At 43.8% G+C, this 14,587-nt stretch overlaps 1 protein-coding gene across 6 annotated transcripts in view; it reads right to left on the bottom strand.

Annotated features, from left to right (window-relative positions):
* Positions 1-287: 287 nt before the first annotated feature.
* The window catches only part of dock10 (dedicator of cytokinesis 10), a 63,739-nt gene continuing 49,439 nt past the window's right edge, over positions 288-14,587 (bottom strand). For 4 of the 6 annotated variants that reach the window (XM_030107837.1, XM_030107836.1, XM_030107834.1 and 1 more), the window contains 24 exons: positions 14,284-14,400; positions 13,937-14,054; positions 13,706-13,827; positions 13,143-13,257; positions 12,206-12,272; positions 11,752-11,799; positions 7,553-7,663; positions 7,050-7,159; positions 6,777-6,892; positions 6,413-6,550; positions 6,146-6,328; positions 5,927-6,037; positions 5,494-5,709; positions 5,339-5,396; positions 4,585-4,686; positions 3,855-3,961; positions 3,579-3,701; positions 3,371-3,484; positions 2,205-2,351; positions 1,893-2,103; positions 1,586-1,776; positions 1,403-1,503; positions 1,101-1,239; positions 288-634 (listed from right to left, as the gene is read on the bottom strand). In XM_030107837.1, coding sequence (XP_029963697.1) covers positions 587-634; positions 1,101-1,239; positions 1,403-1,503; positions 1,586-1,776; positions 1,893-2,103; positions 2,205-2,351; positions 3,371-3,484; positions 3,579-3,701; positions 3,855-3,961; positions 4,585-4,686; positions 5,339-5,396; positions 5,494-5,709; positions 5,927-6,037; positions 6,146-6,328; positions 6,413-6,550; positions 6,777-6,892; positions 7,050-7,159; positions 7,553-7,663; positions 11,752-11,799; positions 12,206-12,272; positions 13,143-13,257; positions 13,706-13,827; positions 13,937-14,054; positions 14,284-14,400 — 2,913 coding nt within the window. In that variant the 3' untranslated portion in view covers positions 288-586. The remainder of the gene's footprint in view (positions 635-1,100; positions 1,240-1,402; positions 1,504-1,585; positions 1,777-1,892; positions 2,104-2,204; positions 2,352-3,370; positions 3,485-3,578; positions 3,702-3,854; positions 3,962-4,584; positions 4,687-5,338; positions 5,397-5,493; positions 5,710-5,926; positions 6,038-6,145; positions 6,329-6,412; positions 6,551-6,776; positions 6,893-7,049; positions 7,160-7,552; positions 7,664-11,751; positions 11,800-12,205; positions 12,273-13,142; positions 13,258-13,705; positions 13,828-13,936; positions 14,055-14,283; positions 14,401-14,587) is intronic. The other 2 variants (XM_030107835.1, XM_030107839.1) reach the window with 2 other exon arrangements.

The raw sequence follows: 14,587 nt of genomic DNA, 5'->3' as shown, positions 1-14,587 counted from the left end.
GTTCAACTCCTCAGATTCTTGGATAATTAAAACCTGTATTGAAATCCTTTTATTTTTCACATTGGTCACGCCTATCAAATCTTTCCAAAGCTTCAAATGCAACAAAATTCCACAGGAAAAGTGTAAAAACTGTAAAATGCACCAGAAAGCTATACATTACATTTATAGCTGAACGCACCTGAAGCTCGGTAAGGTCACTGTTTCTCTAAAGGGTTCAGGGTTGTGGAGAGAAGGCGCATGTTGTGTGTTTGCTTATGTGTGTTTGTGTGTGTATTTATCAGTGTGCAGGCTGATGAATCAGGGCAGAAGAACCTAAACGACACATGGATCAAGTCTCTAGAACCAAAACAAACAGTAGCTAACAGTCCAGCAGCCTGGCCTTCTACTGTAGACAGTCAACGTTCACCAACAGGACTACAGACTAGCACAACCACAGTCTACAAACGTCTTCCCTTGTTTTTCTCTACACTTGCCACCGGTCACAGTTCCACTTAGCCCGCTGCTCTCCGCAGCGGGAACAACATTACAGTCAGAAACAAACAAGTCGCTTCGAAGTTTCAAACGCTCTGGCGAGTCTAATGGCCGTTCAGTAGGTGCTGTGCCGTTCCGTCCCTGGTTGTCTTGTGTGAGGAATCTGCACAGGAGAATAAAAAAAGCCGCCGTTGGAACAAGGAAAGACGGAACGCAGAACAATCGTCAAGACCGGCTCCTGAGACGGGCTGGGCATTGTCAGGCAAAGCAAGCAGCAAGGTGATAAGATGCCGTTTGTAAAGGAATTGATGGCATGACATACCAGTCTTAGAGAGAGTGGACAGAGAGCTGTTAGACAGAGGGGAGGCACTGAGGGCAACAACACTTTTTTGAAGCTGCAATGAGAGAAAAGGTTTTGAAAAGATGCAGAAAAAACTATGCAGTTGTAAACAGAAACTGGTGAACCTCACACAAAATGCAGAAAGCTTCATAACATAATGCAGCGGAGAAGATGATGCTCAGTATGCCATGCAAGTACACCGTTTAAAAAAATAAACAAACTGCAATTTAAAAGAAAGGAAAAGCCACAGTATGCTAAGACCGTCCGATCGGTCAGGGTGTAGCGAGACCTGTTCATTCATGATGCCGGACAGCTCCATCAGCATGTCCTTGTAGTGAGCTCTCATCTCCTCCTGGTATTCCAGCTGGTCCTCCTTGATGAGACGCTCGTTCACATCCAAAGCCTGACCGCAGGCCTCTGCAAACTGCCTGCAGATGGCAACAAGGGAATGATGGTTATCAACACTTGTAATCATGCATGCAATGTTCTGAATGAAGAAAATGTCTCATCTGACCAGAGCATCTTCCTCTATGATGGGTACAAGTACCGAAACTTTATTCTACAAAATGTGTACATTTGTGGAAGTCTTACCTGAAGATCTCCTTCAGAAGCTTGACCTGGTTGTCAGGATATTTCTTGGCATTCTTCTCCTCCAAAAAGGCTCTGGCGTAAGCCATCGGACCTGCATTCACCTGCACACCAAGGATCCGGTGAGACCAAACGAGGGGATCAGACCCAAACGACGAGCATGTGCAGCGTGGCCGGAACTCCCACCTTGACGCTGACGCTGCCCTGCAGCTTCAGCTGCAGCCGGATCATGTCCACCTCCTCCATGTTGCAGAGCTGATTGAGCTCAGACACTTTCCGGGACATCTCGTCGATGGCCACCTCGATGGGGTTCATCTCCGTGCTCTGCTGCTCCACCACCTGGATCCGCTTTTTCAAGTACGGGAAGCTGGAACTCGCTGAGGAGAACAGCAAAGCAGATGGTCAGACGCGAGAAATGTCTCAAGCAGGGAAATTCTCCTGGGAGTTGTGTTATCTGCTGATTTTCATTCACTGAATGCAGAAACCAACTCACTGGTCAGGATTGTGCGTCGCTTGCACTGCTCCTCCACGTCCCCGTGCTTCTTCCCCGACAGAGTGAACGGGGTCTCAAACACAAAGCGGTTGATGTTGTGATGCCTCTCGAAATCCGTCCTCTTGTCCTGCTGCTCCTTCTCGTCGAAGTAGGGCACCACATACGTCACCTGGATGTAGGCGAACTTGGGGTCCAGGTCTTTAGGATTTACCTGGTAGAAAAGAAGGACAATGGAGAATTTTTAGAAACCACAACGGCTATGAGATGACAATTTGTGGAAGAGCCTTTTATATTCTTCATTTTGTCTTTTACCTTATTGGAGTCCTGGATCATCTTCACGTTATCAGCTCCAAACTTGTCAGAGTAGAGTTTGAGCAACCTCTGAGAGATTTCTGACAGTCCAGTCAGCTTTGGCTCTTTGTAGATGAACTCCTTGCTCTCTTCCTCTTCAAAGAAACCCTACACACACACACACACACACACACACACACACACACACACACACACACACACACACACACACACACACACACAAAGTGGAGTTGTACACTTAATTGAAACTTAACTGTGATTATGTGTTTCCTTTCACAGCACTCTGGTTTTATGTTGCACTCTAGTGGATTCTTGAATCTTTAGCGATGCATAATGTAGACATACTTTATCTTTATCCCCATTTGTTAGAGCAGCTCAGCACTAACAGGGTGTCGGAGTTAAGTTGTGGACGGGGGAGTGCAGAGGTCAATCTCACAGTGAGTAAATTATGTTTTTTTTAAATATAATCTTCCTGTCCAACATCGGCTTGTTTTTAATGTTTGGGGAGAAAACACTGTCACCGCCAGGAATTATGGGAAGTAAAATGGACCACAGCAAGCTTGAGACACACCCTTCATTGGGTAAGAGCGGCAGATGTTAATAGTGGCAGAAGGAGAGGAGAGGTAAGAGAGGTTAGCACAAAGGACAATGAAAACAATCGAGGGTGTCCAAAACTTACCGCAATCTTGAATACAGAATATAACAAAAAGGAAGAAAAAGCAGACAGGAATTAAGGAAACTGGCTCAACTGAAAAAAAAACAAAACAAAAAAAAAAAAAACGTTGCACCCAAAAATTAAAATTTTCGGTTTTTGTAATTTAACTCCAAAGTAAAGGAGTACTACTTGCTAGAAAGTGTGGATTTACTTAAAGTTGGCTTTAGAATTGTGCAAAAAAACAAACAAAAACAAAACAAAACAAAACAAAAACCCTGAATGTTCTGGTGCTTTTCTCCAGAAAAAAAAAAACAAAAACAAAATCTGGACAAGTTTTACAAACCTATTAAGAACAAAGGTCATATTTCTTTTAATATACCTCTTTCATACTTGTGAAGTGATAATACTGCTGAGCTGATTTACTGTCCGTTGTCAGATGACTGCTTGCCGTGTATTGAATTCATTCGAGGTGTGTGGAGCGCGTCCATTTCATTCTGTATTCATCCCTCACCTGTCCATAGAAGGCTACGCGGTAGTATCGGCCAAAGAGGCGTTTTTCTGAGTTCACCACCTCCGTCACCTTCAGATACGAACGGTGGATGTCGTAGTACAGCTCCGAGAGCCTCTGCAAACACACACAAGCGGGACGTCTGGTTTGAAGTCAGCTCAATACGAATTCTCCAACACAAGGATACGAGATGAGGACCGGAAACACGCACCTTGAAATCCCTCCTCTTCTCAAAGACGGCAATCACAGGCTTGTTGATGTCGGCAATGAGTTCGTGTCGCTCGGATTTCCACAGATAGTCCACACACAGCTCCAGCTGCTCCACTAGGGTGTCCTACACAGTGTTAATGAAATCACACAATGTATTGTGAAAGTCATCGGTCCAAAATATTACCACAGCTCGAGCACGTCATGCCGATTTTCTCGAACTTGCAACAATGATTGTGAACATAAAAAGCCGTGACGTTGACATTTCTAAAAGACTGACCTCAGTATATGGTGTGTCCTGAGTGCCGGTGTCTTCTTTCATAGCACCTTCTTCCTTAACATTCGGACTGATGCACATAAACGCTGCCCATCCCATGGAGAAAGAAGCTGGGGTTTCAGACAAGTGAGAAAGATCATCAAGAGGTGTAATTCAAAGGATTTCCGTGCACACTTCCCAAAACAGACTGAACATCTTAGCATCTTTGCTTGTGTTATGTTGAGCTTGTACCATACAGATGCATGAAGTGCATCCAGATCACAAAGTATTTTCAACTTTTTTAAAAAGTAAACATTTTTTCAAAGTAAAAGCTTTCAACATTTGTAGACACAACAGCAAAAAAAAAAAAACAAACAAACAACAATCAAGTGTGAGTGTGATTTACATCAAACGCTGGTGACATTCAGTATCCTAACCAGTGGGACTTGTGCGAAAATAGTCAAACAGTGGTGGGGAATGTCATCCATCAAGGCAAGAACAGCAGGACCAAAAACATTTAACTCTACAATAAATGCTGCATAACGTAGAAGAGTGTAGGAAAATCTGAACCCAGCAAACTCTTTGAACTGTTGTTCTAAATCATGTCCATCACTCAACGTCGACACCATGCACCCACTGGCAAGAGCTTTAAAAAACACTGCACACCCGCGATTGCCCAGACACTCCGGTCTCCATCCCTCTGTTCTGGACTCCCAACCCTTTCACCCAGCAGGCCCCAGGCGCACACACTCACTGTCTTGATCTCGGGAGGTAGTTAGTAAGGAGCTACATTTAAAGACAGGGCTTTCCTCGGGGGACACACTGGACATCCTGGCCTTGTCAGTTCTCCAGTAGCCTGTTCGGTAGGAAGGGGAGGATGAGGAGGTGCAGGTTCACAAAGTTTGAGTCCGCTTGCTTTTGCCTTTTTCGACTCGAGAACGAGGCTTGCCAATCAGCCAAGCTACTGGCATGCCACGCTAGCTGCCGACTCAGCGGGTGAATCGCATGCAAGAAGGTGTCGGACGCAAAAAGCAGAAGATGGACACGTGCTGGTGTGGACGGGGAAGCATGCACACGGAACGCTAAACCAGATGCAAACAGAGCAACATGCAACACAACAAACCTGTGGACCTACACCTATAACCCTGTAGAAAAGACTGTCTAACAGCGAACAGCTTCTCAAATCCCTCAGTTCATAAATATGATGCATAATCTCACACTGATTGCAATGAAATCCCTTTCAAACAAAAACATCAACACTCATGGATGTATGAAGGATTACACTCTAAAACTGCAATGGCTGTTAGCAGAGAAAGAGGAGGGCTTTGTGACTGACAGAAGAGAGCTGTGAAAAGGCTGAGTCAAGTTAGCACGCCTGCAGAGATGCAAAAACCAAGAGAAAGTTCACGGCGCTGCATATGCACAGAGTAATTGTGCATACACGTGTTGACACAAAACATGCTGCGAAAAGCTGAAAAGGTGAAACACAGCGGCAAGTGAGCGCTCACCTCTCCTCTTCAGTGATTCAGCGATCAGAGCTGAGATGTGGATGTAACACATAGCAGCCTGAAAAGAAAAACACTCAAAATCATCAGCTTCTATGAATATTTTCCTAAAGACGTGTGTTCAGAAAGAGCATGTCAACAAGAAAAACATTAATAACCTCTGAAAGATCGCCGTTGCGCACGTGAACTTTGGCCATGCTCTCTAACCAGGTGCGCCGCAGCTCGGGCGTGCTGGCGTAGGAGTTGGCCAGACTGTACTGTAGATCCACCAACATCTCAGGATCCTTCTCGTGCTCCTTCATCTGTGCCGTGGCCATCAGGACGGTCCTGATGCGCTTAGTCAGGTCCTTCACCTCAGCGGGGAATGGAGTGTTCTGTACAAAGCATTTCATGTTTTAACTGAACGGAAATTAAGAGTACTTCTGCCATTTTGCCATTTAACATTTATTCAGTATGATTTTCACTGCATGTAACAACTATGTTTATATTCACTAGAGAGCATGTTCTTGAATGTTCTATGGGACAAGTATGCATGCAAAATCCAGTCAGCAGTGACATGACAGGAATATGTGGTGTGAAGGTATGAACCACCTTCAGAGGTGCATCTCCGTTGGCAAAGTTATTGATGATGGCCAGGGACTGCTGAAACCTGGAGCCTCCGATTCCAGCGTCTGCTATCAGCTGGCTCACTGCTTTGATCACCTGGGAATCAGAGAGAGACGATGAGTCGGCGTAGCTCTGAGACCTTATTTCACATTTCATACACAACACACAGGTTATGTTGCTATTGGAAAATTGGGTCCGACTGACCTGCAGATGGGAGCGAACTATGGACTTGCCCTTGGTAAACTCAAAGTTTTTCCTCATGACAAAATACAGCAGGGCAGCCGCCTCCATCTGGGTGGAGCTGGATCGATGGTTACAGCACTTGAGGATCTCGTAGCACAGACAGCCACACAGGTCAGCTTTACCCTGGAAGAACGCACTGGGAAACTACAGAGAGAGAGAACAGGGTGAAATCAGGCATTAGAAAAACTACACTTACTGAGAAGAAATGTGCTCACGTGCTGCTTTCACCTTTTGCACAAAGAGCCTGAGGGCTGCGAAGACGTGCCGCAGAGTCGCAGTCGATTGGTTGATTTGAAAGAAGAGCATGTAGGTGTCCAGCACCTTTTTCATCAGTGTGTTCTGACCATCGTCCAGCAGCAGCTGCTTCTGTAGAAGTGGGCACCCCAACAGAATAACAGAAGATACACCAACAGAAAATCTTTTTTGTTTTTCATTGTCTCAGGGCTTGTGCAAGGATTACTTGATACCTTTATACACTGAATTTTATCTTGCCACCAGGTGGCAGTAAAGTATCAGCTGTCACGTGAGAAGTTTATGTTCAGCAGAAGACATTTACCAGCTTTAGGTTAAATGGTATAAAATGACCACAGACCTTGTGATGGTGAACAAAGAGCTCCAGCACGTCCAGCACAGTGAGCGACACCTCCGTGGACAAGTTGGCCTCAATATCAGTGGGACTCAGAGTGTCCCCATCCTGAACACTCCCATCTAAACACAGAAGCAGATGTAAATACTCACATCAGTCTCTTGGCGTTGTGTGGACGTGTGATGTGTAATGTCTGAAGTGGATTAAATCTGCTAAGAGACTGGCATTAAGGGAACCTGTGTGCAGGTGTGTGTTTGTGGTTGTGCTCCTCAGTGATACCTGTGTCCATCATCTGCAGCAGCTTGGGGTTGGTGAGGGCATTCTTGCCTCTGATGATGGGCATGGTTTGAGAGCGAGCGTGGCGGTGGCCTTCGCCTCCAGAGGCCATCCTGGAGGCAACAGCAGAGATCAGCAGTCAATATCAGACCACAGTGCTCACATATATTCTACATAATACTTTGTGTGCAGTGCAACGACATGGGCTGACAAGTCACACAGAACATTGCAGGTATGAGGAGGGGCATGCTGAATACGTAATAGCAATCCTTAACATGAAAAACACAATGATCACATCAACAATGGATATACACAAGATTAAAATGTATCTAATTTGTACTGAAAAGTGTATTCAAATCAAATCAAACTTGAAAGTTTAATTACATAAATGAGTCAAATACCAGACGTCAGTACCAATAAGGACACTATCAGTAGCCAAAGACTCGTTCTACTCAGTTTAACGCTGCCATCTTGGCTGGTGTGTTTTCCTGGTGGAGGGTGATTACCATTGTGGGAAGAGGCTGGAGGGTTGAGAGGACTGGGAGGGGTGGTTAGGGACCTTCAGGGTGCCATTGGCCTGGGTTGACTGGGCCAGCTTTACTGCCGCTGCTAGCTTCCTGTTCACAAGCCAACCACATCAGAGCTATCATTCGTTAGTTTAGTTACGATCATCACTGTTAAGCGTTTTTCCCAAATTTATAAGTCGGTTATTTTAAATGTTAGTGGCATGCCAGTAGCCAGCTAAGTGTGTCTGCACTTCATAAAAACAGTCTAAAACTTAACACTTTGCAATGCACAACTATTTTGCACTCATGTGACCTTGCTCTATATTTATAATAGCTGGGTCACATTGTACTCTAGCAGCTAAATGAAATGCTGAAAGCATACAAGATCTCCAATTTGACCTTGGTGTGATGAGAGCAACCGGAGTGGGAAAAAAAGATCAAACACCTCATATAGAGAGGAAGGTCAGCCAGATGGAAAAGCTAGAGGCACAGCAGAGTCAATGGTTCCAGTTTGCCATTAGTATAATATTGTGCAAATGTTACATTAACTCTTGCTAGAGTGTTAGTGGGGAGCAGAGACTTGGGTTGGTATTTATGTAAAACAGCGTGTAGCATGGGAATTAAAATGTATTGATGTGATGGAGTTGAATGTCAGTTAAGCCTCAGCACAAATCAGCTTAGTAACCGGATCTCAACACACAGATGTCCGACATATCATGTCTGTATGACGCTGAATATCAGTCTGATCACAAACTGTGTGACTAAAGCAAATGAGGCCTTGGATGAACAAAATAGAAGAGAGCACCATGGCTTAAGATGGAAGCTGAGGCAAGCAAAGTGACAGGAGGGAGGAGATGAAGGTGGAGGTCGATGTGCAGCATCAGTGAACGAGATGTGCAACCCAAGCTTACATGCAAGACATCCCACTACACACATCTGTCCACAGTTTGTATCCACAGAAAAAGGGTTACTTGATGCAAGAAAAAAAAAAAAAAGAACATCAATAAATGTGCGGTCACACTGACAGTCCATTAACAGATGCTGCATGCGCAGAGGGGGGAGGACGTATTGCATGCGCTGTGGTGGAGGCTACAACAACAAGGTCGAACATGGAGACAACGTTACAGCTGTTACTTTTTGTGATGTGATGTGGACTGTGTCGGTGCAAAATGTGTCAGTAATATCACAAAAGGCTCCCTGAACAAGCTCAGACAGGCACGGTATCTGCTACAAGAATAACTGGAATTAAACCTCATCAAAGTCCATGAAGGCTCAAAGAGATTGCGACTATGAGCAGCATGGTCAGCAATCAATAGCTCACAGCATATTTTCCCTGGAGCCACCTCAGAATGCCTGTAATAAGCAGTAGATCCACTCTTCCATCTCCGATTCGCCAAAATACCACAGTGAAGCCAAACGCCGGCAGACACAGCCACTCTCAGCAGCACACCATAAAGAAGAACCTTCAAAATGAAAGCAGAATGTCGTGTCCCAGATCGGCTCTAGATTGTCTCTTTTGTTGTAACAGTTCTTATTTCAAGTGTGTTTTCTTTGCCTGATCTAAAGCAGAAGGGCTTCAGTCAGAAAACTGTAGAGTAATGCAGGCAATAAATCGATTAAACTGTTATGACATGTTTCCATTCTATTGTCTATATCAACATCTAGCAAACACAATTACATTTTCCTGATGAAACAGACTTGCAGCGTTTTATTTTCATTAAATCCTGATTTCTGGAGAGTACCTGGAGGAATTTCCAGATATTTTAATAAACAACTCACAAAAAGTAAGTACATTTGTTTGTGGTGTTGTTTTGTCTTTGAGATCATGCTTAATGGTCATTTTTAGCTTATTCAGTTTCCCTTAAAGGACGCCACATTGTAAAGAGCAGGCATTTGTGGGATGAGCAGCAGAGCTGAGTATGAGGGTTACACATATACCAAGCCACTTCCTGTGCAAATCATCTTGTTTGCTCGTCACTATTTTGGTGCCCTTTGGTTGATTTGATGATAAGGAAAAAATTCATCATTAGTAGAAGATACAGGAAGTGGAAACTACTAAAAGGTCACGGGGCTGCCAAAAATGTAAGAAAGGAATCTTTGACACGGTTTACAAAATGACGCAAAACATTCACAGGGGTTTTTTTTACAAAGCACATGGATAAGCTGCAGGTTTTCACTAATACATCACTTGAGATTTTAACTTTACTCCCTCACACACATTTGGAGCCCTCCTCAATGAGGTTTAAATCCAGATTGAGGTCCTCGTGCTGCAGATTCTGTACTTCTATGAAGGGAAAATGATGCTGAAGATGGAGGGGCCAGGTGGTAGAGGAAGAGGAAGGCCAGGCCATTTTACAGATGGAAATTAGCTAATAGCTAAATCTGGTTGGTGCAACACATTTGTTGTGCTATGTCCCTGTTAAATATGTAAAATAAATAAAATAAAATAAAATAAAAATAAAGTGAGGATGCAGTGAAAAAAAGACATGCAGGCGACTGGTGTGAGGAGAGAGGATCGGCGAACCAGAGGGCATTGGAGGACGATGATTACAGCGGCGACCGTAATGGGAAAAGGCTGAGAGATGATGAAGATTTTGCTTGATTCTCGATTGGCTCGGAAAACTGTAGCTGGGCTGCTGCACGTCATTCCTGCATCTGTTGTAAATTTGTAATATTATTTGGTAAATGTCATGTGAATAACAAGAGAGTATCATGTCACATGCATGGAAACCCAATTCTGCCTGAAGTTTGTCCAACATCCGTGCGACATACGCAAAGAACTAATTCAAAGTGAAAACTGTGGAAAGTTTGATAGCTTCGCCTATTATCGTGTCTTGATTTGGTCGCGAGGTCCTATAGGCCAGTGAGATAAGGGCTAAAGCGTTTCTTTGAGGAGTCTCAGGCTTCAGACCAATGTTAATGGTTTTCCTGGATCAGGACTGAAAAAAAAAACACACAAATAATGTCTTGATGATCAACAGCTGCAAGCACAGCGCAGCTGGCGTCAAATCACATGCACCTGAAACAGCATGTCAGCCGACTGAAAGAAGAACTCTCTGCAAACCGATCAACCAGGTTCCGGGAACAAAGTCAAACTGTAGAGAAACAGGTTTACTGGTGACTGCTGAAAAGCTGCTCTGGTTTATATCAATGAAAAACCAAGGAATTGAGCTTCACAGAACGGCTCTAATATCCAGCAAAAGTATTCACCGTTTCTACTCAAGCCGTCAGAGGCTTTCATGACTTAACAGTTGTCTGTTTCATTGGCTGGCTGTCTTCCTGTCTGGCTGGGTGGCTGGCTGGCTGCGCCCTGCAAGTGTATTTCATCACTCCTGAACTCCAATGGGTGTCCACACTGACTCAGCCAGGCATCAAAGAACGCACAGAGAGAGACACCGAGACAGACACAGGCGGAAGACTGTGGATCCCCCATTGGCCTGGTGTTACAGATGAATGTTAAGTAGCTCGCAGGCTCAGAGAGGCTCAACTACGTCTGAGAGCCCCGGCGACACTTCCAGCTATCTTTATTCAGTTAATACCTTCACACAGAGTAACGCAGTGTCTTCTCTCAGCCTTTTGTTGGCTTACATCTCAGCATCCTACTGCTGAAAGGAAAAAAAAAGGGGGCTAATTTAATTAGCTGGGAGGAACCAGAAGATGGAAGAGTCTTGCAGTGCCAATGGCTCAGCTCCAGTAAGAGCAGAGACACACTCACACACACACACACACACACACGATAACAACCCCCGACCTGTGTGCTTGCCAACTACTACAGTACAATATCCAGCAGTGATTCTCTCTCAACACCGAGATCCAGGAGTTTCACCTCCCCCGCTTCCTTTTCTTCCCTCCTCTACCTCCTCCCCTCTCGAAGCTCGTCCCTGACTCTGCACACGCATACAGAACACATATTAGTATTTCAGCTCCACGGTGTCTGATTCATTTGTTTCTGCGTGCTTTCTCAAGTCAGTGTGTGTGTGTGTATATATATGACGGCTGCATTTACATTTGTGTCCATCCATGTGTGAGCCTGATTATATGAATAATGCATCACTGAGTGGGGGTGCAGCAACCTTTGGCTGCAGGATATATGTTGAGTTAATAAGGTGTCTCCCTATCTGCAGCTCGATATGGAATAAACCCAAATGGCACCTGATCCACGTCTTTGTCAGAGAAAGCAGGAAGGAGCGTCGACTCACCTGGCTATGTGGCGTTTACCAAGGAACCTGAAGTGCTGGAGGCACAGCCTGAAGGGGCAAAAGCAAAAAAGGACAATTTTGAAAACATGCAAGTGGAAATGTGTTTGTTTGAAGTGCTTTTTAAACCCAGAAGTATGTCCTCAAACTGAGTTAAAGCAGAAGCGGCTCGATGTTGTCACAAACAGGAAACACACAAGGCTAATTTATTGCACTCGTCTGTGGATAGGAAGCTCTTGCTGGAATTTCAGTCTGCTTTTCTTCTCTCACTCACGCTGGGTCATTATTTTCATCTGTTCTCCTGGCTCTTTTTCCTTTTTCTTATTCGCCTGTTTTGATCCCACAGCTTCTGTTTTTTTTTTTTTTTTCTTCTCGCAGAGAGAACAGTTGGGATCACTAATCATCTCTACGGGACCTGTGGTAATTACTGTGCAGTGAGGAGAAGTAGAGCTCTTACTCCAAGATGTTAAAGAAGTCTGAGATCTCCTGGTGAATGGCCCGATGCCAGTAGGACACCAGCACATCTGGAAGGAGAGGACAGCAGACGTCACGACACACATGGCAGCAGTCAAGTGGCTTTTATAGAGCACTGAGGTTGAAATGGACCATAAACCTAACAAATGATGGTAAACAGGGCACATAGCTGAAAATCACAGTAATGACAGGATTATACCAGAAAAAAAAAAAAACAACTGTCATTGCTACCACAATGCTTTTAATGAAACTGCATATGTTTTAGTAAGATACCGCACTGCAATTCATCATTTTGTGATGTGTATCATATGATGTATCACTTTACGTGATCCTGCAATAAATTAAATAGTAACACTGTTTTGTAATGGACTGTGATGTATCATGTGTGTTATATCCTATTATTTATGCATTGCTTCACAATGTACTGTAATGTATCAATTGGAAAAGTATTTTATCAGAATCCATCACGATGTATCATGTTGTATCAAGTCACTGTCATTGCTTGACAGGATCTGTCTTAATTTGACACAGTAGCACTCTTTAACACCTTTTCTGAGGAACACAGGACGACTTTGGATGTTTCCAGTCGTGGTATTTTAATTTTCACATGAAGCTTTAAGTTAATTTGTTAAATTTTTCCTGCCATGTTCTTAGACTTGCAAGACAATGTGATTTTTTTTTTTTTAGGTTTTGTTGAAGCTATTGTATACTTTTCATGAAAGTTGCCAATAGTTATACTAACAGGTTCGAATTCATCTATCTTCTTTCTATGATATATAAAGTCATATATTTTAAGATAATCTGATATGTCGAAAGAGGACGCTCCCATTGAATGGCCCATGCTGTATTTTTTTATTAAATTTCCAAACTTGACTGTGTGAATCCAGCAAAACAGAACGTTGTAAAATGCATATTCTTACCTTCAGATATGGTTTTCATGATGTGCAAAAAGCACATGAGGAGACTGCGCGTCTCTGCCTGGTCCAATTTATCACAGCGAGAGCCGTAGCCTATCAGGGACTGCGGTCGGGCAAACTAAGGACAAGCGTCCAAACAGAGAGGTGGGGAAAGAGACACTGTTGGTATCAGGGTTGTGCCGACCGCTGCAGACAGTGAGGTCGTGTCCTCAGTATTTACATATATGTGGGTTTAAACTATCTGGAAATGAAATCAAATAAAGGATGATGCAGTATTTTTCAGAGTAAATCATAGTTCTTGTCGCAAACAAATAAAGCTCTCAGATGTTTATGGCCAAATTTATGGAAAAGGTTTGTAAAACGTCATGTAAAAGCTCCCACTAGAAATGAGAAATGGCATTAGAGCAGCGTGGAGACAAGACACAAGCCGATATGTCCCTCTGTCTGCACAAAGGCCTAAACTGAAGCTAAACCTTGATAAATAAACTACATCACCACATTTGACTGAAATGTTCTCTTCCCCTGTGTGTTTTTTATTTTCATTTACGTCACTTTCCTCGTCTCACCTTCTCACATCCATCCATCTTCTCGCTGTTCCTGTCGCTGTTGCTGGGGTTCGAGTCCACACTGATCAGAGAGCCTCGGGAGTCGGTCTGGTTACCCGTAGCAACTGCCAAGGATGAGAAAGCTGGTGTGTGGAGGGGGAGGGGAGTCTGCATCAATGTCCTGTTTCACACCTCTGCATTGTGTATGAACACTCTAAACACACACACACACTCACACACTGATTATTATACCTGTGATGGAGTTGAGCACCTCTTTGGAGAAGGAGGCATCCACAGAGTTCCCGTGCCGAGTGACAGGAATCACTCCTCCGGCAACTCCTCCCCCCACGCTGAGGTCGTCTCGAGAGCCCTGATGAAGGTGTAGTGAGATGAGCGAAGATAAGGAAAGGTAAATACCTTAGCTTAGCCTTCAGGTATGTTATAATCAAATAAGAATATGATACACAATGCTATAAGAAATCATAATGAAGGCAAATGATGAACAGCAAAGCTGAGCAAATAATGCAGAAGAAAAACAATGCATTTAAAGTAATCAGAATTTAAAGTTTTTAAAACAGTTCCTTCGTGGGGAGCCTCACTTGGTCGCTGGAGGTGAAGTAGATGGGGAAGAGATCTCTGAGGAAGAAGCGAGGCATGTTGTCCAGGATCAGTCCATACAGAGGCAGGTAGAGGGACGCAATCCTTGCTTGCTTCTCCTGAAAATGCAGACAATCAAACAAATGTCAAAACAGTCTTAGTGAAAGACGTGCAACAATATTTTCCTTCTTTTTACATGTGGTGTGCCTGTGTGGATATTTCTTTAGCTGAAGCACTGCAATGTGAAGAGAAACAGCAAATAGAATTTTATTTAAATATAAAAAAAAAAAAACTTCAGGTTGTTTA

Source organism: Salarias fasciatus, chromosome 14 (assembly GCF_902148845.1).
Source record: "Salarias fasciatus chromosome 14, fSalaFa1.1, whole genome shotgun sequence".
NCBI lineage: Eukaryota > Metazoa > Chordata > Actinopteri > Blenniiformes > Blenniidae > Salarias > Salarias fasciatus.
This window is presented reverse-complemented; position numbering and strand designations above follow the sequence as displayed.